The 26,136-nt window shown below is 49.2% G+C and overlaps 1 protein-coding gene across 1 annotated transcript in view; it reads right to left on the bottom strand.

Annotated features, from left to right (window-relative positions):
* Nucleotides 1–25,763, bottom strand: part of WDR74 (WD repeat domain 74) — a 92,069-nt gene extending 66,306 nt beyond the window's left edge. The window contains 4 exon segments of the mRNA XM_063945010.1: nt 16,615–16,678; nt 24,922–25,043; nt 25,263–25,369; nt 25,633–25,763. Of these exon segments, the coding sequence (XP_063801080.1) occupies nt 16,615–16,678; nt 24,922–25,043; nt 25,263–25,369; nt 25,633–25,690 (351 nt within the window). The 5' untranslated portion in view covers nt 25,691–25,763.
* Between the last annotated feature and the right edge of the window lie 373 nt (nt 25,764–26,136).

Below are 26,136 nucleotides of genomic sequence, written 5' to 3' on the forward strand. Positions count from 1 at the left end.
ATGCAATAGGTATATGTAGGTAAAGCATCCTGTATGTCCAGGGATACCATATAGTCTTCAAGTTCCAAGGCCAGTACAATAGAGCACTGGGTTTTCATACAGAATTTGGACACTCTCACAAATTTATTCAGAGATTTGAGGTTGAGTATAGGCCGGAAGACCCATTAGGTTTCGGGACTAAAAACAGGGTCAAATAGTATCCCTCTGCCTCTCTGGGACAGAGGTACCGGCACTACCACTCCTGTGTCCAGGAGGGATCGCAAAACCAGGTGAAGAATTTGCACTTTCAACGGATCCGAAGGGATAACTGTTGAGTAGAACTGGCGAGGGGGACGTTTCTTGAAAGAGATTGCGTACCCGTAAGAGACAATTTCCCGCACCCAGACATCCGAAGCGGTCTTTAACCAGGCCTGGGTGAACTGCAGAAGTTGGCCTCCCACCATGGGATCCCCCATGCAGCAGGCTTGTCTTGTTTGGAAGCAGGTTGACGGGCGACCCAGGACTGTTTAGGTTTGGGCTTAGTGGTTTTGAAGCACGAGCCTGTCTCGGGTACGTCTGACCTATGCTTTCCCTGGAGGTCGAAAGGAACGAGAAGTGGTACTCTTAGCCTTCGGTGCAGAAGGAATAGTACTTGGAAGAAACGCAGTCTTAGCAGTCGCCAAGTCAGTCACAATCTTATTCAGATCCTCCCCAAATAGGATGTCTCCCTTAAAAGGAAGTACCTCCAAGGTCTTTTTAGAGTCCAGGTCCACCTTCGAGGACCTCAACCACAGAATTCGGCGAGCCAGTATAGACGTAGTAGATGCCTTGGCCTCCATTACACCTGCCTCAGAGGACGCCTCCTGAATGTAGTGGGAGGCAGTGGTAATACGAGACAGATATTGTCTGGCAGTGTCAGAAATATCCTGAGGCAGCTCATCCTCAATTGCCTGAACCCATGCTTCAATTCCTTTAGCGGCCCAAGAGGCTGCTATAGTGGGCCTATGTACAGCACCGGTAAGGGAGTAAATATGCTTCAGGCATCCCTCCACATGCTTATCCGTCGGTTCCTTCAGTGAGGTGACAGGCAGAGTAGATGACACCACAAGACGGGCGACATGGGAGTCCACCGGTGGTGAAGTTTCTTACTTGTTACTCAACTCCGCAGGAATAGGATAACGAGCTAGCATCTTTTTAGACAGGGAAAATTTCTTTCCTTGAGACGACCAGGATTCCTGATGAATGTCAATTAAATGGTCAGAATGTGGATAGACTACTTTAGTAACCTTCTGACGTTTGAACTTATCAGGTTTCTTAGACGCAGTAGTGGGATCGATCTCATCAATTTGGAGAATCAACTTAATAGACTCCACTAGGCCAGGAACATCAACCTGAGTTGTAGATTCCTCATCAGAAGTGACTATCAGTGTCTGACGGATCAGTATATTCCCCATGCTCATCAGAAGAAACATCCAAAATATTAGTGGATTGTGAGGAACAACAGGTCCGATTAGATGACCCCTTGACCCCAGAGGGGCGTGGGGTAGACTTTTGTTTAACCAAGGATTGATTTAATTGTTGTAACTGGGTAGACAGAGTGTCCGCCCAGGGCGGATTAACCACAGGGACAATATGTGGCTGCAATGGCACAGGATGTCCCACAGAGGGCGTTAGATGTGTCACAAACGTATTCAGCATACTTGAGAACGCTGCCCAAGGTGGTTCCTGATTGGCCACAGATGCTACGGGCTGACTGGGAGATGTATGGCACCCAGTGCCTGAACCATCAGTTAAAACTTCCCCCTCAGGTAAATCCATGGTGCCAGCACTGCATGATGCAGAAGCGTCTGCGGATTTCCCGCCCTATGTGACAGACATTATAGGGAATGTAGCCTTAGAGCGTAACAATACAGTATAGCTAGACAAACATAATACCTGCAACTAACCCCCTGAGTTATGTGACAGTAAATACACTGTAAAACATAAAAAAAAAACCAGTATAGACTGTGTAGCGCAAATAAATAATAAGATTTTAAACCTACCGGTAAATCTTTTTCTCCTAGTCCGCAGAGGATGCTGGGGACTCCGTAAGGACCATGGGGTATAGACGGGATCCGCAGGAGACATGGGCACTATAAAGAACTTTAGATGGGTGTGCACAGGCTCCTCCCTCTATGCCCCTCCTCCAGACCTCAGTTAGAGAACTGTGCCCAGAGAAGACGGACAATACGAGGAAAGGATTTTTGTTAAGCTAAGGGCAAGATTCATACCAGCCCACACCATCCACACCGTATAACATGGAATATACGCCACCAGTTAACAGTATGAACAAAACAGCATCAGCCAAAAACTGATCTCAACTGTAACATAACCCTTATGTAAGCAATAACTATATACAAGCCTTGCAGAAAAAATGTCCGCACTGGGACGGGCGCCCAGCATCCTCTACGGACTAGGAGAAAAAGATTTACCGGTAGGTTTAAAATCTTATTTTCACTTACGTCCTAGAGGATGCTGGGGACTCCGTAAGGACCATAGGGATTATACCAAAGCTCCAGACCGGGCGGGAGAGTGCGGATGACTCTGTAGCACCGATTGAGCAAACATAAGGTCCTCATCAGCCAGGGTATCAAACTTGTAGAATTTTGCAAAAGTGTTTGAACCCGACCAAGTCGCCGCTCTGCAAAGCTGTAACGCCGAGACGCCTCGGGCAGCCGCCCAAGAAGAGCCCACCTTCCTAGTGGAATGGGCCTTTATAGAGTTTGGTAACGGCAATCCAGCCGTAGAATGAGCTTGCTGTATCGTGTTACAGATCCAGCGAGCAATAGTCTGCTTAGAAACAGGAGCGCCAACCTTGTTGGCTGCATACAGGACAAACAGTGCCACTGTTTTCCTAACCCGAGCCGTCCTGGCTACATAAATTTTTAAGGCCCTGACTACATCCAGGGACTTGGAATCCTCCAAGTCATTCGTAGCCACAGGTACCACAATAGGTTGGTTCATGTGAAACGATGAAACCACCTTAGGCAAAAATTGAGGACGAGTCCTTAATTCTGCTCTATCCACATGGAAAATCAGATAGGGGTTCTTGTGCGACAAAGCCGCCAATTCGGACACCCGCCTTGCAGATGCCAAGGCCAACAACATGACCACCTTCCAAGTGAGAAATCTTAACTCAACCGTTTGAAGAGGTTCAAACCAGTGAGATTTTAGGAACTGTAACACCACGTTAAGGTCCCATGGTGCCACTGAAGGCACAAAAGGAGGCTGTATGTGTAGCACTCCCTTTACAAAAGTCTGGACTTCTGGGAGAGAAGCCAATTCCTTCTGAAAGAAAATTGATAGGGCCGAAATCTGTACCTTAATGGAGCCTAACTTTAGGCCCATATCCACTCCTGTCTGTAGAAAGTGGAGAAAACGGCCCAGATGGAAATCTTCCGTAGGAGCATACTTGGATTCACACCAGGATACATACTTTCTCCAGATACGATGATAATGTTTCGCCGTCACTTCCTACCTAGCCTCTATCAGAGTAGGGATGACTTCTTCCGGAATGCCTTTCCCAGCTAGAATTCGGTGTTCAACCGCCATGCCGTCAAACGTAACCGCGGTAAGTCTTGGAACACGCAGGGCCCCCTGTTGCAAAAGGTCCTCCCTGAGAGGAAGAGGCCACGGATCTTCTGTGAGCATTTCCTGAAGATCTGAATACCAGGCCCTTCGAGGCCAATCTGGAACAACGAGTATTGTCTGTACTCTTTTTCGTCTTATGATTCTCAATATCTTTGAGATGAGTGGAAGAGGAGGGAACACATAGACCGACTGAAACACCCATGGTGTCACCAGGGCGTCCACTGCTACTGCCTGAGGGTCCCTCGACCTGTCACAATACTTCCGAAGCTTCTTGTTGAGGCGTGAAGCCATCATGTCTATTTGAGGAAGTCCCCACTGACTTGTTATCTCTGCAAAAACTTCTTGATGAAGTCCCCACTCTCCTGGATGGAGATCGTGTCTGCTGAGGAAGTCTGCTTCCCAGTTGTCCACTCCCGGAATGAAGACTGCTGCCAAAGCGCTTATGTGATTTTCCGCCCAGCGCAGAATCTTGGTGGCTTCCGCCATTGCCACTCTGCTCCTTGTTCCGCCTTGGTGGTTTACATGAGCCACGGCTGTGATGTTGTCTGATTGAATCAGAACCGGTAGGTCACGAAGAAGATTCTTCGCTTGACGTAGGCCGTTGTATATGGCCCTCAATTCCAGTACGTTGATGTGTAGACAAGCCTCCTGACTTGACCATATCCCCTGAAAGTTTCTTGTGTGACTGCTCCCCAACCTCCCTCGGAGGCTCGCGTCCGTGGTCACCAGAACCCAGTCTTGAATGACGAACCTGCGACCCTCTAGAACAGTGATTTTCAACCTTTTACAACTCGCGGCACACGGAACAAGTTTTAAATATTGACAAGGCACATTCAAATATAATGGTGATGCACGGTGCAGTTGCGTGTACTAGGATGTCATGTTGCAGCTTCTCCATTGGTAATGCCTGAGCCACAACTGAGAAAGCCAGAAGAGCCCAACACTGCCTGGGCCCAAAATTAGAACTGGCTCTGCAACTACTAAACCCACCAGTATTGATCGTTCCAGGGCCTCAGTAGTGGCAAAACACTGACGGGCCTGGCTGTGCTTCTATGGCGGCACACCTGGAGACTGCTCAGGGCACACTAGTGTGCCACGGCACAGTGGTTGAAAAACACTGCTCTAGAAGATGAGCACTCTGCAGCCACCATAGGAGAGACACCCTGGCCCTGGGGGATAGGCTTATTTTCTGATGAATTTGGAGATGGTACCCAGACCACTTGTCCAGAAGGTCCCACTCAAAAGTCCTCGCATGAAACCTGCCGAAGGGGATGGCCTCGTAGGTCGCCACCATTTTCCCCAGTACTCGAGTGCATTGATGGACCGACACTCTTTTCGGTTTTAACAGGTCTCTGACCATGTTCTGGAGTTCCTGGGCTTTTTCCGTTGGGAGAAAAACCCTCTTTTGTTCCGTGTCCAGAATCATGCCTAAGAACGATAGAAGAGTTGTTGGAACCAACTGTGACTTTGGTAGATTTAGAATCCAGCCATGTTGCTGCAGCACTCCCAGGGAGAGCGCCACGCTTTTCAGTAACTGATCTCTCGATCTCGCTTTTATCAGGAAATCGTCCAAGTACGGGATAATTGTGACTCCCTGCCGGCGCAGGAGCACCATCATTTCCGCCATTACCTTGGTGAAAATACTCGGGGCCGTGGAAAGCTCAAACGGCAACGTCTGAAACTGGTAATGACAGTCCTGTACAGCGAATCTCAGGTAAGCCTGATGAGGGGGATATATGGGGACATGAAGGTATGCATCCTTTATGTCCAGTGACACCATAAAATCCCCCCCTTCCAGGCTGGAGATTACTGCCCGGAGCGATTCCATCCTGAATTTGAACTTTTTCAAGTACAGGTTTAGGGATTTTAAATTTGGAATGGGTCTGACCGAGCCATCCGGTTTCGGGACCACAAATAGGGTTGACTAGTACCCTTTTCTCTGTTGAACCCGGGGAACCTCGACAACCACTTGTTGTTGACACAATTTTTGAATTGCCGCTAAAATTATCTCCCTTTCTGGGGAAGAAGCTGGTAAAGCCGATTTGAAAAACCGGCGAGGAGGCACGTCCTCGAATTCCAGCTTGTAACCTTGGGATACAATTTCCATCACCCAAGGATCCACGTCTGACTGAACCCGGACGTGGCTGAAGAGTCGAAGACGTGCCCACACCGGCGCGGACTCCCTCAGTGGAGCCCCAGCATCATGCGGTGGATTTAGTAGAAGCCGGGGAGGACTTCTGCTCCTGGGAACTAGCCGTAGTCGGCAGTTTTTTCCCTCTACCCTTACCTCTGGCGAGGAAGGAAGAGCCCCGACCTCTTCTGGACTTATGCGACCGAAAGGACTGCATCTGATAATGCGCCGTTTTCTTTTGCTGTGGGGAAAATAAGATTTTACTCACCGGTAAATCTATTTCTCGTAGTCCGTAGTGGATGCTGGGACTCCGTAAGGACCATGGGGAATAGCGGCTCCGCAGGAGACTGGGCACAACTAAAGAAAGCTTTAGGACTACCTGGTGTGCACTGGCTCCTCCCTCTATGACCCTCCTCCAGACCTCAGTTAGGATACTGTGCCCGGAAGAGCTGACACAATAAGGAAGGATTTTGAATCCCGGGTAAGACTCATACCAGCCACACCAATCACACCGTATAACTCGTGATACTATACCCAGTTAACAGTATGAAATATAACTGAGCCTGTCAACAGATGGCTCAACAATAACCCTTTAGTTAAACAATAACTATATACAAGTATTGCAGACAATCCGAACTTGGGATGGGCGCCCAGCATCCACTACGGACTACGAGAAATAGATTTACCGGTGAGTAAAATCTTATTTTCTCTGACGTCCTAAGTGGATGCTGGGACTCCGTAAGGACCATGGGGATTATACCAAAGCTCCCAAACGGGCGGGAGAGTGCGGATGACTCTTCAGCACCGAATGAGCAAACTCTAGGTCCTCCTCAGCCAGGGTATCAAACTTGTAGACTCTTGCAAAAGTGTTTGAACCCGGCCAAGTAACAGCTCGGCAAAGTTGTAAAGCCGAGACCCCTCAGGCAGCCGCCCAAGAAGAGCCCACTTTCCTCGTGGAATGGGCTTTTACAGATTTAGGGTGCGGCAGTCCAGCCGCAGAATGTGCAAGTTGAATCGTGCTACAGATCCAGCGAGCAATAGTCTGCTTAGAAGCAGGAGCACCCAGCTTGTTGGGTGCATACAGGAGAAATAGCGAGTCAGTTTTCCTGACTCCAGCCGTCCTGGAAACATATATTTTCAGGGCCCTGACTACGTCCAGTAACTTGGAGTCCTCCAAGTCCCAAGTAGCCGCAGGCACCACAATAGGTTGGTTCACATGAAAAGCTGATACCATCTTAGGAAGGAATTGGGAACGAGTCCTCAATTCCGCCCTATCCATATAAGAAAATCAGATAAGGGCTTTTGCATGACAAAGCCGCCAATTCTGATACACGCCTGGCCGACGCCAAGGCCAACAGCATGACCACTTTCCACGTGAGGTATTTTAGCTCAACCCAATGCGACTTCAGGAAATCCAACACCACGTTGAGATCCCACGGTGCCACTGGAGGCACAAACGGGGGCTGAATATGCAGCACTCCCTTAACAAAAGTCTGAACTTCAGGCAGTGAAGCCAGTTCTTTTTGGAAGAAAATGTACAGAGCCGAAATCTGGACCTTAATGGACCCCAATTTTAGGCCCATAGTCACTCCTGACTGTAGGAAGTGCAGAAATCGACCCAGTTGAAATTCCTCCGTTGGGGCCTTCCTGGCCTCACACCAAGCAACATATTTTCGCCATATGCGGTGATAATGTTTTGCGATCACATCTTTCCTAGCCTTAATCAGCGTAGGAATGACTTCCTCCGGAATGCCTTTTTCCTTTAGGATCCGGTGTTCAACCGCCATGCCGTCAAACGCAGCCGCGGTAAGTCTTGGAACAGACAGGGCCCCTGCTGCAGCAGGTCCTGTCTGAGCGGCAGAGGCCATGGGTCCTCTGAGATCATTTCTTGAAGTTCTGGGTACCAAGCTCTTCTTGGCCAATCCGGAACCACGAGTATAGTTCTTACTCCTCTCCTTCTTATTATTCTCAGTACCTTGGGTATGAGAGGCAGAGGAGGGAACACATACACCGACTGGTACACCCACGGTGTTACCAGAGCGTCCACAGCTATCGCCTGAGGGTCCCTTGACCTGGCGCAATATAGTTTTAGCTTTTTGTTGAGGCGGGACGCCGTCATGTCCACCTGTGGCCTTTCCCAATGGTGTACAATCATTTGGAAGACTTCTGGATGAAGTCCCCACTCTCCCGGGTGGAGGTCGTGCCTGCTGAGAAAGTCTGCTTCCCAGTTGTCCACTCCGGGAATGAACACTGCTGACAGTGCTAACACATGATTTTCCACCCATCGGAAAATCCTTGTGGCTTCTGCCATCGCCATCCTGCTTCTTGTGCCGCCCTGTTGGTTTACATGGGCGACCGCCGTGATGTTGTCTGACTGGATCAGCACAGTCTGGTGTTGAAGCAGGGACTAGCCTGACTTAGGGCATTGTAAATGGCCCTTTGTTCCAGAATATTTATGTGTAGGGAAGTCTCCTGACTCGACCATAGTCCTTGGAAGTCTCTTCCCTGTGTGACTGCCCCCAGCCTCGAAGGCTGGCATCCGTGGTCACCAGGACCCAGTCCTGTATGCCGAATCTGCGGCCCTCTAGAAGATGAGCACTCTGCAGCCACCACAACAGCGACACCCTGGCCCTTGGAGACAGGGTTATCAGCCGATGCATCTGAAGATGCGACCCGGACCACTTGTCCAACAGATCCCACTGGAAGATCCTTGCCTGGAACCTGCCGAATGGAATTTCTTCGTAAGAAGCTACCATCTTTCCCAGGACTCGCGTGCATTGATGCACCGACACCTGTATTTGTTTTAGGAGGTCTCTGACTTGAGATGACAACTCCTTGGCCTTCTCCTCCGGGAGAAACACTTTTTCCTGTTCTGTGTCCAGAACCATACCCAGGAACAGTAGACGCGTCGTAGGAACCAGCTGCGACTTTGGAATATTCAGAATCCAGCCGTGCTGTTGTAGCACTTCCCGAGATAGTGCTACTCCGACCAACAACTGCTCCCTGGACCTCGCCTTTATAAGGAGATCGTCCAAGTACGGGATAATTATAACTCCCTTTTTTCGAAGGAGTATCATCATTTCGGCCATTACCTTGGTAAATACCCTCGGTGCCAGGGACAGACCAACGGCAACGTCTGGAATTGGTAATGACAGTCCTGTACCGCAATTTTGAGGTACTCCTGGTGAGGAGGGTAAATGGGGACATGCAGGTAAGCATCCTTGATGTCCAGTGATACCATGTAATCCCCTTCGTCCAGGCTTGCAATAACCGCCCTGAGCGATTCCATTTTGAACTTGAACCTTCGTATATAAGTGTTCAAGGATTTCAATTTTAGAATGGGTCTCACCGAACCGTCTGGTTTCGGTACCACAAACATTGTGGAATAGTAACCCCGGCCTTGTTGAAGGAGGGGTACCTTGATTATCACCTGCTGGAAGTACAGCTTGTGAATTGCCGCCAGTACTACCTCCCCTTTCTCCGAGGGCAGCAGGCAAGGCTGATTTGAGGTAACGGCGAGTCACCTCGAACTCCAGCTTGTATCCCTGTGATACTACTTGCAGAACCCAGGGATCCACCTGTGAGCGAGCCCACTGGTCGCTGAAGTTCCCGAGACGCGCCCCCACCGCACCTGGCTCCACCTGTGGAGCCCCAGCGTCATGCGGTGGACTCAGATGAAGCGGGGGAAGGTTTTTGATCCTGGGAACTGGCTGTCTGGTGCAGCTTTTTCCCTCTTCCCTTGTCTCTGTGCAGAAAGGAAGCGCCTTTGACCCGCTCGCTTTTCTGAAGCCGAAAGGACTGTACCTGATAATACGGTGCTTTCTTAGGCTGTGAGCAAACCTGAGGTAAAAAATTTTCTTCCCAGCTGTTGCTGTGGATACGAGGTCCCAGAGACCATCCCCAAACAATTCCTCACCCTTATAAGGCAGAATCTCCATGTGCCTTTTAAAGTCAGCATCACCTGTCCACTGCCGGGTCCCTAATACCCTCGTGGCAGATTGGACATTGCATTAATTCTGGATGCCAGCCGGCAAATATCCCTCTGTGCATCCCTCATATATAAGACGACGTCTTTAATATGCTCTATGGTTAGCAAAATAGTATCCATGTCTAGGGTATCAATATTATCTGACAGGGTATCAGACCACGCTGCAGCAGCACTATCCATGCTGAGGCAATTGCAGGTCTCAGTATAGTACCTGAGTGTGTATATACAGACTTCAGGATAGCCTCCTGCTTTTTATCAAAAGGCTCCTTCAAAGTGGCCGTATCCTAAGACGGCAGTGCCACCTTTTTTGACAAACGTGTGAGCGCCTTATCCACCCTAGGGGATATATCCCAACGTGACCTATCCTCTGGCGGGAAAGGGTACGCCATCAGTAACTTTTTAGAAATTACCAGTTTCTTATCGGGGGAACCCACGCTTCATTCACTCATCTGATGGGGGAACAAAACACTGGCTGCTTTTTCTCCCCAAACATAAAACCCCTTTTTTGTGGTACTTGGGTTAATGTCAGAAATGTGTAACACATTTTTCATTGCCGAGATCATGCAACGGATGTTCCTAGTGGATTGTGTATATGTCTCAACCTCGTCGACACTGGAGTCAGACTCCGTGTCGACATCTGTATCTGCCATCTGAGGTAGCGGGCGTTTTTGAGCCCCTGATGGCCTTTGAGACGCCTGGGCAGGCGCGGGCTGAGAAGCCGGCTGTCCCATAGCTGTTACGTCATCCAGCCTTTTACGTAAGGAGTTGACACTGTCGGTTAATACCTTCCACATATACATCCACTCTGGTGTCGGCCCCACAGGGGGCGACATCACATTTATCGGCATCTGCTCCGCCTCCACGTAACCTTCCTCATCAAACATGTCGACACAGCCGTACCGACACACCGCACACACACAGGGAATGCTCTGACTGAGGACAGGACCCCACAAAGTCCTTTGGGGAGACAGAGAGAGAGTATGCCAGCACACACCAGAGCGCTATATAATACAGGGATTCACACTACCCACAGTGATTTTTCCCTTATAGCTGCTATAATACACAATTTTGCGCCTAAATTTAGTGCCCCCCCTCTCTTTTTAACCCTTTGAGCCTGAAAACTACAGGGGAGAGCCTGGGGAGCTGTCTTCCAGCTGCACTGTGAAGAGAAAATGGCGCCAGTGTGCTGAGGGAGATAGCCCCGCCCCTTTTTCGGCAGACTTCTCCCGCTCTTATAATAATAATGTGGCAGGGGTATTTTACACATGTATAGCTTATTAGGCTATATTATGTGTGATTTGCCACTTTTAAGGTACTCTAATTGCTGCCCAGGGCGCCCCCCCCAGCGCCCTGCACCCATCAGTGACCGGAGTATGTGGTGTGCACAGGGAGCAATGGCGCACAGCTGCAGTGCTGTGCGCTACCTTAATGAAGACCGGAGTCTTCTGCCGCCGATTTCCTGGACTTTCTTCTTGCTTCTGGCTCTGCAAGGGGGACGGCGGCGCGGCTCCGGGAACGGACGATCGAGGTCGGGCCCTGTGGTCGATCCCTCTGGAGCTAATGGTGTCCAGTAGCCTAAGAAGCCCAAGCTAGCTGCAAGCAGGTAGGTTCGCTTCTCTCCCCTCAGTCCCTCGTAGCAGTGAGTCTGTTGCCAGCAGATCTCAATGAAAATAAAAAACCTAAAATATACTTTTTCTTTTCTAGGAGCTCAGGAGAGCCCCTAGTGTGCATCCAGCTCGGCCGGGCACAAGATTCTAACTGAGGTCTGGAGGAGGGTCATAGAGGGAGGAGCCAGTGCACACCAGGTAGTCCTAAAGCTTTCTTTAGTTGTGCCCAGTCTCCTGCGGAGCCGCTATTCCCCATGGTCCTTACGGAGTCCCAGCATCCACTCAGGACGTCAGAGAAACATAATGTAAAAAGGCAGATTTACCCGCGGTAGCTGTGGAAACCAGGTCCGCGAGACCTTCCCAAATAAATCCTCACCTTTGTAAGGTAAAACTTCCATATGCTTCTTTGAGTCGGCATCACCCGTCCATTGGCGGGTCCACAGGGCTCGCCTAGCTGACATTGCCATGGCGTTGGCTCTTAAACCTAGTAGCCCAACGTCTCTCTGAGCGTCTCCCATATATAAGACTGCGTCTTTAATATGACCTAAGGTGAATAAAATGGTATCCCTATCTAGGGTATCAATGTCAGCTGACAAGGTATCTACAAACCCAAGCCGACGCTATTGCCAGTTTGAGCAAGGCCCCCGTATGTGTATAAATTGACTTTAAGGTAGTTTCCTGTCTGCGATCAGCAGGATCCTTGAGGGCTGCTGTGTCTGGAGACGGTAGCGCCACCTTTTTTGACAAGCGCGTTAACGCCTTGTCCACTCTGGGCGAGGATTCCCACCATAACCTGTCCTGTGCAGGGAAAGGATACGCCATAAGAATTCTTTTGGGAATCTGCAGTTTCTTGTCTGGAGTTTCCCAAGCTTTTTCAAATAACTCGTTCAGCTCATGAGATGGGGGAAAGGTTACCTCAGGTTTCTTTTCCTTAAACATGTGTACCCTCGTGTCAGGGACCGAGGGGTCATCAGTGATATGTAAAACATCCTTTATTGCAATAATCATGGAATGAATACTTTTGGCCACCCTTGGGTGTAACCTCGCATCATCGTAGTTGACACTGGAGTCAGAATCCGTGTTGGTATCAGTGTCTGTTACTTGGGACAGGGGACGTTTCTGAGACTCTGAAGGGCCCTGTGACACAGTCAAAGCCATGGATTGACTCCCTGTTCTATCCCTGGACTCTGCTTTGTCCAATCTCTTATGTAATAAAGACACATTTGCATTTAAAACATTCCACATGTCCAACCAATCCGGTGTCGGCGTTGCTGACGGCGACACCACAATCATTTGCTCCACCTCCTCCTTAGATGAGCCTTCCGCTTCAGACATGCCGACACACATGTACTGACACCCCACACACTCAGGGATATATTTATATGGAGACAATTCCCCACTAAGGCCCTTTGGAGAGACAGAGAGAGAGTATGCCAGCACACACCAGCGCCACCTGACTCTGGAAACAGAATTCCCAGTTAAACAGCGCTTTTATACCAATATATGTATATACACTCACTGCGCCAATCTAATGTACCCCCCCCTCCCTCTTTTTTGCCCTCTGTCACCGTGTTCAGCAGGGGAGTCAGCTTCTCTGCAGTGTGCTGTGGAGAAAATGGCGCTGGTTAGTGCTGGAGGATCAAGCCCCGCCCCCTCAGCAGCGGGCTTCGGTCCCGCTCAAATTCACAATCCTGGCGGGGGATTATCTTATATACTGCCTCCCCAGTATATCTATATACTTTAGCCAGTCCCAAGAGGTTTAATATTGCTGCCCAGGGTGCCCCCCCTGCGCCCTGCACCCGTCAGTGCCCGCTGTGTGTGCTGTGTGTGGGAGCAATGGCGCGCAGCGTTACCGCTGCGCGTTACCTCAGAGAAGATCTGAAGTCTTCAGCCGCCTTTGAAGTCTTCTTTCTTCTGATACTCACCCGGCTTCTATCTTCCGACTCTGTGAGGGGGACGGCAACACGGCTCCGGGACGAACGGCGAGGGTGAGACATGCGTTCCGACCCTCTGGAGCTAATGGTGTCCAGTAGCCTAAGAAGCAGAGTCTATCATTTAAGTAGGTCTGCTTCTCTCCCATCAGTCCCACGATGCAGGGAGCCTGTTGCCAGCAGTGCTCCCTGAAAATAAAAAAACTAACAAAATTATTTTCAGAGAAACTCAGGAGAGCTCCCCTGTAATGCACCCAGTTTCCTCTGGGCACAGGATACAACTGAGGTCTGGAGGAGGGGCATAGAGGGAGGAGCCAGTGCACACCCATCTAAAGTTCTGTATAGTGCCCATGTCTCCTGCGGAGCCCGTCTATACCCCATGGTCCTTACGGAGTCCCCAGCATCCTCTAGGACGTAAGAGAAATATAAACACATTGATATAGATTATATATATATATATATATATATATATATATATATATATATATATATATATATATCAAAGAGAAGTATTCGGCACTCCAGTCCTGTAAAGAAAAACAGCTTATACATTATATATATATATATATATATATATATATATATATATATATATATATATATATGACCCTCACACACCTAAACCCCCAGGGCACAGAATATAGTGATATCAAGAAGTGTGACAAACGAGGATGAATCCACACAGAAGCTACAGGCACACTCAATCACAGGTACAATGCAGAAGTTATTACAGATAAACAATAGATAAAACAATGCACAGTAGATATTGGATGTATATCACAGAATACTCGTACTAAATATTCAGGTAACAGTGCACTTGTTCTTAACTAACACTGTCTAAAATGACATGTAGAATACTTAAGTGCCTGTAAATGCACAACATTGATGAGGCAGACGCCTTTACAGAGGAGACAGTGCCCTGCAGTCCCGGAGATCAGCTCAGCTATGTAAAGATGGCGCCAAAACCTCTGTCAGGGAGTGAGGGAGAGTGAAATGCAGCTCCAGTTCGGGAACACCAGCAGTAGATAGTGCCCAGAGCTGGGGGAGTGGCTACAGGTCAGAGCCTTATCCCCTATGCTGGTCCTCAGCAATGGGTACTGTGGAGCCTATGTAAAACGGATTTTAGTAAAGCCGACCTGTGCTCCCTGCACTGGAGGATATAGTGGGGTCACTGAGCAGTACAGCGTCCACGCCAGCGGCCCGGTCCGTTTCCTGGGACCGCGACCGGACTGCAATTTACCGGCAGGTCCCACCTAGGGGACCCTCTTACCTCCTTCCCTGATGAGCAGCCACGCGATCCGGGAGAGCGTCAGTGGTGGTGTGCCTGAAGACCGGTGCGCCTCCGCTGTAAGTACCCGGGAACCCGCCCGCGGGAGTATGCAGCGCTGCTGGGGAGGTGATGGAGCCGGAGCACAGAATGTCAGAATGACATAAACAGTGTTGCGGCCCTTGAAGTCTTCTTAAAAAGCTCTTTTCAGGGGTGCTTAGCGCAGCCCCACCTGTTAGTGACCTGCTATGCAGGCAACTTACAAACTAAGCTCCAAAGACTGGAGGCGGGGCTATAGAAGAGGCGGTGCAGTGCATCCTGGGAAGTCAACGCTTTAGCCTGTTGGTGCCTCAGATCAAGATCCAACTCTACACCCCAATTTATTCCCTGTGGAAACCCAGTGTACCCCGCTGCAGAAATAAGTTTTACTTCCTTTTCAAAACAGGCTACTTATCTGAATTAGCCCTCATGTGCAACAGGTAACGACGGTTTATCAAAGTATTATGTACGCTGTCTTAGTTAATCATCTTTAGATAAAGGAATCTGTCATAACGCTATTACTAAATCCAGAATTTGCCCCTTTACAATGATGAAACCTAATACACTAATAGGTCCATTTATCAAAAAATATTTGTGGCTTGTTCCCCCGAAAACCTCCGTTTTCGGGGGTTAGCCACAAATATTTAGTATCACCTAAATGTATGGAGGGGCTGCAGCAGATATCGGATACCTGCTGCGATCCTCCATTCCCGCTGGCAGAATTCCCTCCATAGATTTCTATGGGGGATGCAATGCTGACAAATGTATTCATTTCTGGAACGCCAAGACCCCCCCCCCCCCCAGCATCTACTGCAGGGGTGGGGAACCTTTTTTCTACCGAGGGCCATTTGGATATTTATATAATCCTTTGGGGTCCATACAAAAATTCTCAACTTAAAAAATTACCCTGCCCCCCAGTAGGTCTGCCCCTTAGAGGTACTGTGTGTGCGCGCCGGAGGCGCACGCGCCAAAAAATGGGTGTGGCCAGTTAAAATGGGACGTGATACACATATGCCCCCAATAGTGCGGTGCCAGATCCACAATTGCCCCCACAGTGCCAGGTATACAGATGCCCCCACAGTGCCAGGTATACAAATGCCCCTCACAGTGCCAGGTATACAGATGCCCCCCACTGTGCCAGGTATACAGATGCCCCCCACAGTGCCAGGTATACAGATGCCCCCCACAGTGCCAGGTATACAGATGCCCCCCACAGTGCCAGGTATACAGATGCCCCCCACAGTGCCAGGTATACAGATGCCCTGCCATGCCCTGCCCCCCCCCCCTCCGTGCTGCTTACCGTGCTGCTTTCGGCGGGACACGGAGGACAGCGCAGCGACGGCATGTAGGACTTGAAACCAGCCGTCGGTTCGAGAGCCAATCAGAGCTCGCGGACCGGCAGCTGCGGCTTCTGATTGGCTGCCGGTCCGCGAGCTCTGATTTGCTCACGAACCGGCGGCTGGTTTCAAGTCATACACGCCGCCGCTCCCACCCGACAGCCGCGCTCTCCTCCCTGTTCTGACAGCTGAGACACGCTGCCGCCGGACTGAGCGGCAGCGTGTCTCACTGACACAAGCTGGTGGGCCGGACCAAACGGCTTCGCGGGCCAGAGGTTCCCCACCCCTGATCTACTGCCACCTGAAGATGGCGGTAGCCTGCTGTAGCCTATGGGCTACACATCGCAAAGCTATCTAGCAGAGGGTTCCCCTCGGAACCCTTCCAGGAAATTGCTGCTGTGCATGTGTGGCCAGCGGAACCGCACATGCGCAGTAGCCCCACTTCCACACTCAGCATATTGCAGGAATGGGCCCCATGCGGGTGGCTCTATAATACATTGGCCTGACACAAATGATATTGCAAGGCGATCCTGGGTGTTAATATCACGCCAGATTGTATTGAATAAGCAATTAATAATAAAAAGATCCCTATGAGTTTTACGTGACACTTTTCTCAAGGTTAAAAGGTTCTTAGGGGTGAGACCACAGAACCTCAAACTATCTGTAGCTATTTGAATTGTGTTTGTTACCTTCATATATACTCACATTATCACATGCTCCTTCCTTCCACACCTTCAGTAATCCTGACTCCACACAGGTAAGAAGTGCACTGGAATTCAAAAGAATGGCGATTGGCATTGCAATTGGTTATGTGTAAAATGCACAGCTGTGATCTGAAATTGCTGCCGAGCACTAGGACAGAGGGGATTTGTATGTGTTCCCTATGCAGGACATGACTTATAATTTACAAGAAAATAGTTTATTAAAGTAGTTAAGCCCCGCAATTGCAAGAGAGAGAGGATCTGCCAAGAAGTAACTGTTAGTGGGGTGCCAGCAAGACCGACACAAGGGGGTAAATTTACTAAGATGGGAGTTCTATTTAAGATGGGATGTTGCCCATAGCAACCAATCAGATTCTACTTCTCATTTATCTAGCACCTTCTAGAAGATAATACCTGGAATCTGATTGGTTGCTATGGGCAACATCCCATCTTAAATAGAACTCCCATCTTAGTAAATTTACCCCAAGGTCTGTACACATACGAGAAGACAGGTCTTGTGATCTCCCTGCATTGCTGAGCAAATATGTTAACAACCGAATTATATACATGGCAAATCATTGCATGGAACAAAGAGAGGGGGTCATTCCGACTCAATCGCTCACTGCAGTTGTTCGCAGCTATCGGGACGGAACTGCGCATGCACCGGCGTCGCAGTGCGCCGGCGCATGCCGGACGGCCAAAGGCCGTCGTTCCCTAGCGATCGCCTCTGCCTGATTGACAGGCAGAGGCAGTCGCTAGGCGGGAGGGGGTGGCACAGCGGCATTTGCCCGCCGTTTTGGGGGCACGGTCCGGCCAACGCAGGCGTGGCCGGGCGGGCCACAGCGACGAGCAACTTCCGGTCAGCCGCAGGAGCTGCGCTGGCCGGGAGTTACTCAACAAGTACAAAAGCATCGCTGCTGAGCGATGCTTTTGTACTTGTGGAGGGGGGGTGCGGACAGACATGTGGAGCGGGCTAGCCCTGTGCTGGGCGTACCATGCATGTCTGGGAACATGATCGTAGCTGTGCTAAATTTAGCACAGCTACGATCAACTCAGAATGACCCCCAGAGTGTTTAGTGACTTCAGCAAAAAGAAGAGAGCAAATATAAATACATTAAGCTCAATACATCTAGATGATCTAGTGATAGAGAGAGGAGTCATATCCAGGGCAGGATTATAAAGGAGGCGTATGGGGCTGACACCCAAGTGCCCCCCCACACTGCCACAAGCAATGCCCCTTGCCTAGCTTCCGGTGTTAGATGTGCTGCCTCTGCTTTCCTGTCACAGCTGGCAGACACTAGGAACCGGAGTGGCTGTTGTTTGCGACACTATATCCAACCTGCGCCTTCTGCTCATGCACACCTCCCCCTCCACATCATTCCTTCAACTCCATTTGGGGATACGGTCGTTAGGTCGACAGAGATTAGGTCGACATGGTCATTAGGTCGACATGAGTTTTTAATTTTATTTTATTTTTAGTTTTCCATACTGGACGATCCACGTGGACTACGATTGGATCGGTAACCTGTGCCAAGCGAAGCAGTAGCGGTGCGAGGTACCTTGCCCGAAGCATGGCGAGTGAAGCGAACCATGTGAGGGGACACGGTGCACTATTTCGGGTTCCCCATCACTTTACAAAGAAAACGACACAAAAAACCTCCAAAAACCCTTTTCACCTGTCGACCTAATGCCTGTCGACCCAACGACCCATAACCCTCCATTTGAACACTGCTGCCTCCTACCACTGTAACTGTTTCCCAACAGACCATTCCACTGTCACGTATGGGACATTTATACAAGTTTTAAAATATCAAATAGTGTTAATACTTAACACACAGTTTAAAAATAAAAAATTATGTAATATTAAAGTGTCTAATTAGGCTTATTTTTTTAGGCTGAAAAAAATAAGATTTTAAACCTACCGGTAAATCTTTTTCTCCTAGTCCGTAGAGGATGCTGGGGACTCCTTAAGGACCATGGGGTATAGACGGGCTCCGCAGGAGACATGGGCACCTAAAAGAACTTTTAGTATGGGTGTGCACTGGCTCCTCCCTCTATGCCCCTCCTCCAGACCTCAGTTAGAGAACTGTGCCCAAAGGAGATGGACAACACGAGGAAAGGATTTTGTTAATCTAAGGCAGGCATTCCCAACTGCGGTCCTCAAGGCACACCAACAGTGCAGGTTTTAGTGATATCCAGGCTTCAGCACAGATGGTTAAATCAAAATAACTGATGTGCTAATTAAGTCACCTGTGCTGAAGCCTGGATATCACTAAAACCAGGACTGTTAGTGTGCCTTGAGGACCGAGGTTGGGAATGCCTGATCTAAGGGCAAGATTCATACCAGCCCACACCAATCATACCATATAACCTGGAATACACATAACCAGTTACCAGTATGAACAAACAACAGCATCGGTCCAAGACCGATTCTAACTGTAACATAACCCTTATGTAAGCAATAACTATATACAAGTCTTGCAGATTTTCCGCACTGGGACGGGCGCCCAGCATCCTCTACGGACTAGGAGAAAAAGATTTCCCGGTAGGTTTAAAATCTTATTTTCTCTTACGTCCTAGAGGATGCTGGGGACTCCGTAAGGACCATGGGGTTTATACCAAAGCTCCCAATAGGGCGGGAGAGTGCGGATGACTCTGCAGCACCGACTGAGCAAATGCTAGGTCCTCATCAGCCAGGGTATCAAACTTGTAGAATTTAGCAAAAGTGTTTGAACCCGACCAAGTCGCCGCTCAGCAAAGCTGTAGTGCCGAGACGCCCCGGGCAGCCGCCCAAGAAGAGCCCACCTTCCTAGTGGAATGGGCCTTTAGTGAATGCGGTAACGGCATTCCAGCCGTAACATAAGCCTGCTGAATCGTGTTACAGATCCAGCGAGCAATAGTCTGCTTCGACGCAGGTGCGCCAATCTTGTTGGCAGCATACAGGACAAACAATGCTTCTGTTTTCCTAATTCTAGCCGTCCTGGCTACATAAATCTTTAAGGACCTAACTACATCCAGGGACATGGAATCCTCCAAGTCACTCGTAGCCACAGGCACCTCTATAGGTTGGTTCATATGAAATGAAGACACCACCTTAGGTAAAAATTGAGTCCGAGTCCTCAATTCCGCTCTATCCACATGAAAAATCAAGTAGGGGCTCTTGTGAGACAAGGCTGCCAATTCTGACACACGCCTCGCAGATGCCAAGGCTAATAACATGACCACCTTCCAGGTGAGAAATTTCAACTCAACCGTTTTAAGGGGTTCAAACCAGTGTGATTTAAGGAACTGCAACACCACGTTCAGGTCCCATGGTGCCACTGGGGGCACAAAAGGAGGCTGGATGTGCAGCACTCCTTTTACAAAAGTCTGGACTTCTGGAAGAGAAGCCAATTCCTTCTGAAAGAATATCGACAGGGCTGAAATCTGTACTTTAACAGAGCCTAACTTTAGGCCCATATCCACTCCTGTCTGTAGGAAGTGGAGAAAACGACCCAGATGGAAATCTTCCGTAGGAGCATTCTTGGTTTCACACCAAGAGACATATTTCCGCCAGATACGGTGATAATGTTTTGCCATCACTTCCTTCCTAGCCTTTATTAGAGTAGGTATGACCTCCTCCGGAATACCCTTCTCAGCTAGGATGCGGCGTTCAACCGCCATGCCGTCAAACGTAACCGCGGTAAGTCTTGGAACATGCAGGGCCCCTGCTGTAACAGGTCCTCCCTTAGAGGAAGAGGCCAAGGATCTTCTGTGAGCATCTCCTGAAGATCTGAGTACCAGGCCCTTCGAGGCCAGTCTGGAACAATGAGTATTGTCTGTACTCTTTTTCGTCTTATGATCCTCAACACTTTTGTGATGAGAGGAAGAGGAGGAAACACATAGACCGACTGGAATTCCCATGGCGTTACCAGAGCGTCTACTGCTATTGCCTGAGGGTCCCGGGACCTGGCACAATACCTCCGAAGCTTCTTGTTGAGGCGTGACGCCATCATGTCTATTTGAGGAACTCCCCAGAGACCTGTTATCTCTGCAAAGACTTCTTGATGAAGTCCCCACTCTCCTGGATGGAGATCGTGTCTGCTGAGGAAGTCCGCTTCCCAGTTGCCCACTCCCGGAATGAAGACAGCTGACAGAGCGCTTACGTGATTTTCCGTCCAGCGAAGAATCCTGGTGGCCTCCGCCATCGCGACTCTGCTTCTTGTCCCGCCTTGGCGGTTCACATGAGCCACTGCTGTGACATTGTCTGATTGAATCAGAACCGGTAGGTTGCGAAGAAGACTCTCCGCTTGTCGAAGGCCGTTGTATATGGCCCTTAATTCTAACAAGTTGATGTGTAGACAGGACTCCTGGTCTGACCACAGTCCTTGAAAATGTCTTCCTTGGGTGACTGCTCCCCATCCTCGGAGGCTCGCGTCCGTGGTTACCAGGACCCAGTCCTGAATGCCGAACCTGCGACCCTCTAGAAGGTGAGCACTTTGCAGACACCATAGAAGAGACCCCCCCCCCCCCCTGGCCCTGGGGGACAGTGTTATTTTTTGATGTAATTGTAGATGGGACCCGGACCATTTGTCCAGTAGATCCCATTGAAACGTCCTCGCATGGAACCTGCCGAAGGGAATGGCCTCGTAAGCTGCAACCATTTTCCCCAGAACTCGAGTGCATTGATGAACTGACACTCTTTTTGGCTTTAGCAGGTCTCGGACCATGTTCTGGAGGTCCTGGACTTTTTCCAACAGGAGGAAAACTTTGTTTTGTTCCGTGTCCAGTATCATGCCTAGGAACGCTAGTCGAGTTGTTGGAACCAACTGTGACTTTGGCAGATTGAGAATCCACCCATGTTGCTGAAGCACTCTCTGAGAGAGTGACACGTTCTCCAGTAATTGCTCTCTTGATCTCGCTTTTATCAGGAGATCGTCCAAGTATGGGATAATTGTGACTCCTTGCTTGCGCAGGATCACCATCATTTCCGCCATTATCTTGGTGAAAATCCTCGGGGCCGTGGAAAGCCCAAACGGCAACGTCTGAAACTGATAATGACAATCCTGTACCGCGAATCTCAGGTACTCCTGATGAGAGGGATATATGGGGACATGAAGGTAAGCATCCTTTATGTCCAGTGACACCATAAAATCCCCCCCTTCCAGGCAGGCTATCACGGCTCGGAGCGATTCCATCTTGAATTTGAATCTTTTCAGGTACAGGTTTAGGGATTTTAGATTTAAAATAGGCCTGACCGAACCATCCGGCTTCGGGACCACAAATAGGGTTGAATAATACCCTTTTCCCTGTTGGCTCAGGGGAACCCTGATAATCACTCGCTGTTGACACAGCGTTTGAATTGCAGCTAGCACTACTTCCCGCTCTGGGGTAGAAGCTGGTAAGGCCGACTTGAAAAATCGGCGTGGGGGCACCTCTTCGAATTCCAGCTTGTAGCCCTGGGAGACTATTTCTATCACCCAAGGGTCCACGTCTGACTGAACCCAGACTTGGCTGAATAGTCGAAGGCGTGCCCCCACCTGTGCAGACTCCCGCAGGGGAGCCCCAGCGTCATGCGGTAGACTTACCGGAAGCCGGGGAGGACTTCTGCTCTTGGGAACTAGCCGCAGCAGGTGTCCTCATGCCTCTACCCATACCTCTGGCGAGGAAAGAGGAGCCCCGACCTCTTCTGGATCTTTACGACCGAAAGGACTGCATCTGATATTGTGGAGGTTTCTTTTGCTGTTGGGGAACAAAAGGTAAAAAGGTAGACTTACCCGTGGTAGCTGTGGAAACCAGGTCTGCGAGGGCGTCCCCAAACAATACATCACCTTTGTAAGGTAAAACCTCCATATGCCTTTTTGAGTCTGCAGCCCCCGTCCATTGGCGGATCCATAAGGCTCTTCTTGCCGAAATAGCCATAGCATTGGCTCTTGAACCCAGTAATCCAATGTCTCTTTGAGTGTCCCTCATCTATAAGACTGCGTCCTTAATATGAGCTAATGTTAACAAAATGGTATCCCTATCTAGGGTATCAAGGTTAGCTGACAGGGTATCTGTCCAAGCTGCTAATGCACTACATACCCATGCCGACGCAATTGCCGGTCTAAGCAAAGTACCAGTATGTGTGTAAATAGACTTTAATCTAGTCTCTTGCCTGCGATCCGCAGGGTCCTTGAGGGCCGCTGTGTCAGGGGACGGTAGCGCCACCTTCTTGGAAAGGCGTGTTAAGGCTTTATCCACTGTGGGAGAGGATTCCCAACGTACCCTGTCCTGTGTAGGGAAAGGGTACGCCATAAGAATCCTTTTGGGAATCTGCAGCTTCTTATCTGGAGTTTCCCATGCTTTTTCACATAACTCATTAAGTTCATGGGAAGGAGGAAAGTTTATAACCTGTTTCTTTCCCTTAAACATGTGTATCCTCGTGTCGGGCACCGAGGGCTCATCAGTGATATGTAAAACATCTTTTATTGCAATAATCATGCACTGAATACTTTTTGACACCCTGGGGTGCAATCTTGCTTCATCATAGTCGACACTGGAATCAGAGTCCGTGTCGGTATCTGTGTCCCCTATTTGTGAGAATGGACGTTTGAGACCCCGACGAGTCCTGTGAGTCGGCACAATCCGTAGATTGACCACCTGCCGACACCCTGGACTCTGCTTTGTCCAGCCTCTTATGCAAGTTAGCTACACTAGCATTTAACATATTCCACATATCCATCCAATCCTGAGTCGGCACCGCCGACTGGGACCCACCACTCATCTGTTCCACCTCCTCTTTGGATAAGCCTTCCGTTTCAGACATGCCGACACACACGTACCGACACCCCACACACACAGGGATATAGCTTTGAGGGGACAATTCCCTAAAGCAGGCCCTTTGGAGAGACAGAGAGAGAGTATGCCAGCACACACCAGCGCCAAACTGACCCAGGAAAACACCCAGACAGCGCTTTTATATCATATATATACTGATTTTTCCCCACTCACTGCGCCAATTATGTGCCCCCCTCTCTTTGTTTCCAGCCCTCTGATGTTCAGCAGGGGAGAGTCCGGGGAGCCAGCGTTCTCTGCAGCCTCTGGAGAAAATGGCGCTGGTTAATGCTGAGGGATCAAGCTTCGGTCCCGCTCGTATATTTGAAAAAATGGCGGGGGATCTGTAGTTTACTGCCTCCGCAGCCTAACTACTTAATTTTATGCCCAAACGAGGATTATTGCTGCCCAGGGCGCCCCCCTTGCGCCCTGCACCCATCAGTGCCCTGTATGTGTGTAAAGTGTGGGAGCAATGGCGCGCAGCTTACTGCTGCGCGCTTACCTCAGGAAGATCTGAAGTCTTCTGCCGCCTGACGTCTTCTTTCTTCTTTACTCACCCGGCTTCTTTTTTCCGGCATCTGTGAGGAGGATGGCGGCGCGGCTTCGGGACGAACCCCAGGGTGAGACCTGTGTTCCAACTCCCTCTGGAGCTAATGGTGTCCAGTAGCCTAAGAAGCAGAGCCCTTAAACTCTTAAGAAGTGGGTCTGCTTCTCTCCCCTCAGTCCCACGTTGCAGGGAGTCTGTTGCCAGCAGAGCTCCCTGAAAATAAAAAACCTAACAAAGTTCTTTTACAGAAAACTCAGGAGAGCTCCCTGTAATGCACCCTATCTCCTCTGGGCACAAGATCTAACTGAGGTCTGGAGGAGGGGCATAGAGGGAGGAGCCAGTGCACACCCATACTAAAAGTTCTTTTAGGTGCCCATGTCTCCTGCGGAGCCCGTCTATACCCCATGGTCCTTACGGAATCCCCAGCATCCTCTAGGACGCAAGAGAAAAATATTTGACAAGATACAGTTGTCAAGTATGGGACAAGCCAAATCCACCACTGTTTTGTAACGGAAACTTGTATTTGATAATTCCCCTCAACTCCAAATGAAAAGCCTGTGTTATTTTTTTATTTATGAAAAGATGAGAAAGGGCTATACATTAACTTGGGACATTTTTACTTATTTTCATGGAATGGCCCCATGTCAGCATCGCTATGCATTACATCACGACAGATACAATATAATAAAATTTATTGGTGAGGGCCAATCTGGCCATAGCCAGCATATCCTATTTTCCCTTCGACCACTTCCCATGACTAAGGGGGACATTTACTAAGCAGTGATAAGAGCCGAGAAACTGCCCCATCAACCAATCAGCAGCTCTGTATAATTTTATAGTATGCAAATTATAGATGTTACTTCAGTGCTGATTGGTTGCTATGGGCAACTTCTACACTGGGTCACTTCTCCGCTCTTATCACTGCTTAGTAAATGTCCCCCTTAGTGTTGAAAGTATGAAGTTACTCACTTGTCCAGGACCCCAAGACCTCGGAACACCCCATCGCCTCCTCTGCATTCATGAACTTCAGTAAATTTGGATTTTTCAGTGTTGAAGACTTTTACTGTCCCATCTTGGCACCCTATCAGTACCTGCAGAAGAGAAGACCATTGCATAAGCACGACGTGGGGCAGACTGTCATACTACTCAAACATATAGTCAAGTATAACAGCACAACAATCAGCTAAATAATGAAAATATATTTTTCTGAATTCATAAAATGTAGAGTACATTTGTTTAGCCGCAATGTAGACAGGTTCACGGTACACACAAAGAAGGACGTAACTAGTGGGGAAAAAATCCGCTCTCACCTCAGATTCCTGCGCATCTCCAAAGCACATTACATTCACCTCCTGTCCATGGCTCAGAGAGGAAACTTCTGTGTAGTTAGTGGCCTGTTTCTTTACTAGATTTATGCCTGAAAAGGGATAACAATTAAGCAAACACCTTATTATTACACTTACACTATACCCAAGGGGAAATATGGGAAGTATAAAGGATGTCTCTATGTGCAGGGTTGCTGACTGTCAGTCATACTGCAAACACTTCAATTACCAAACACCAATGAGCACACACAATATACCGTGTCATTACATTCATTTTACCATACAACAAGAAGTTGTGGATATTTACTGTACGCTTTTTCGTTAATGGGAAAAAGTAATCTATATGGCCCCTGACCTTTTAGAATCCCGGTCTCGGTACCGACCCACACGTGATTCCGTGCGGGCGCCGCCATATTTACTAATCAAGTGAAGGATAGGGTAATAGGTAAACTTCCGTTCTGCGACTTCCAAACTAGTCGCAGGGGTTACTGGGAAATGTAGTTCCAACTAGCTCGCAGGCCGGGGTATATTTCTGCTTATAACAAGGAAATATATTGCCATCTAATGGCAGAAAGATGAACTGCAGGCAATCACCCGCTTCGCCTTTTCTGAGAGCATCTGCTTAATACATAGGCCCTCATTCCGAGTTGTTCGCTCGGTATTTTTCATCGCATCGCAGTGAAAATCCGCTTAGTACGCATGCGCAATGTTCGCACTGCGACTGCGCCAAGTAACTTTACTATGAAGAAAGTATTTTTACTCACGGCTTTTTCTTCGCTCCGGCGATCGTAATGTGATTGACAGGAAATGGGTGTTACTGGGCGGAAACACGGCGTTTCAGGGGCGTGTGGCTGAAAAC

Source organism: Pseudophryne corroboree, chromosome 11 (genome assembly GCF_028390025.1).
Source record: "Pseudophryne corroboree isolate aPseCor3 chromosome 11, aPseCor3.hap2, whole genome shotgun sequence".
NCBI classification, from domain to species: domain Eukaryota; kingdom Metazoa; phylum Chordata; class Amphibia; order Anura; family Myobatrachidae; genus Pseudophryne; species Pseudophryne corroboree.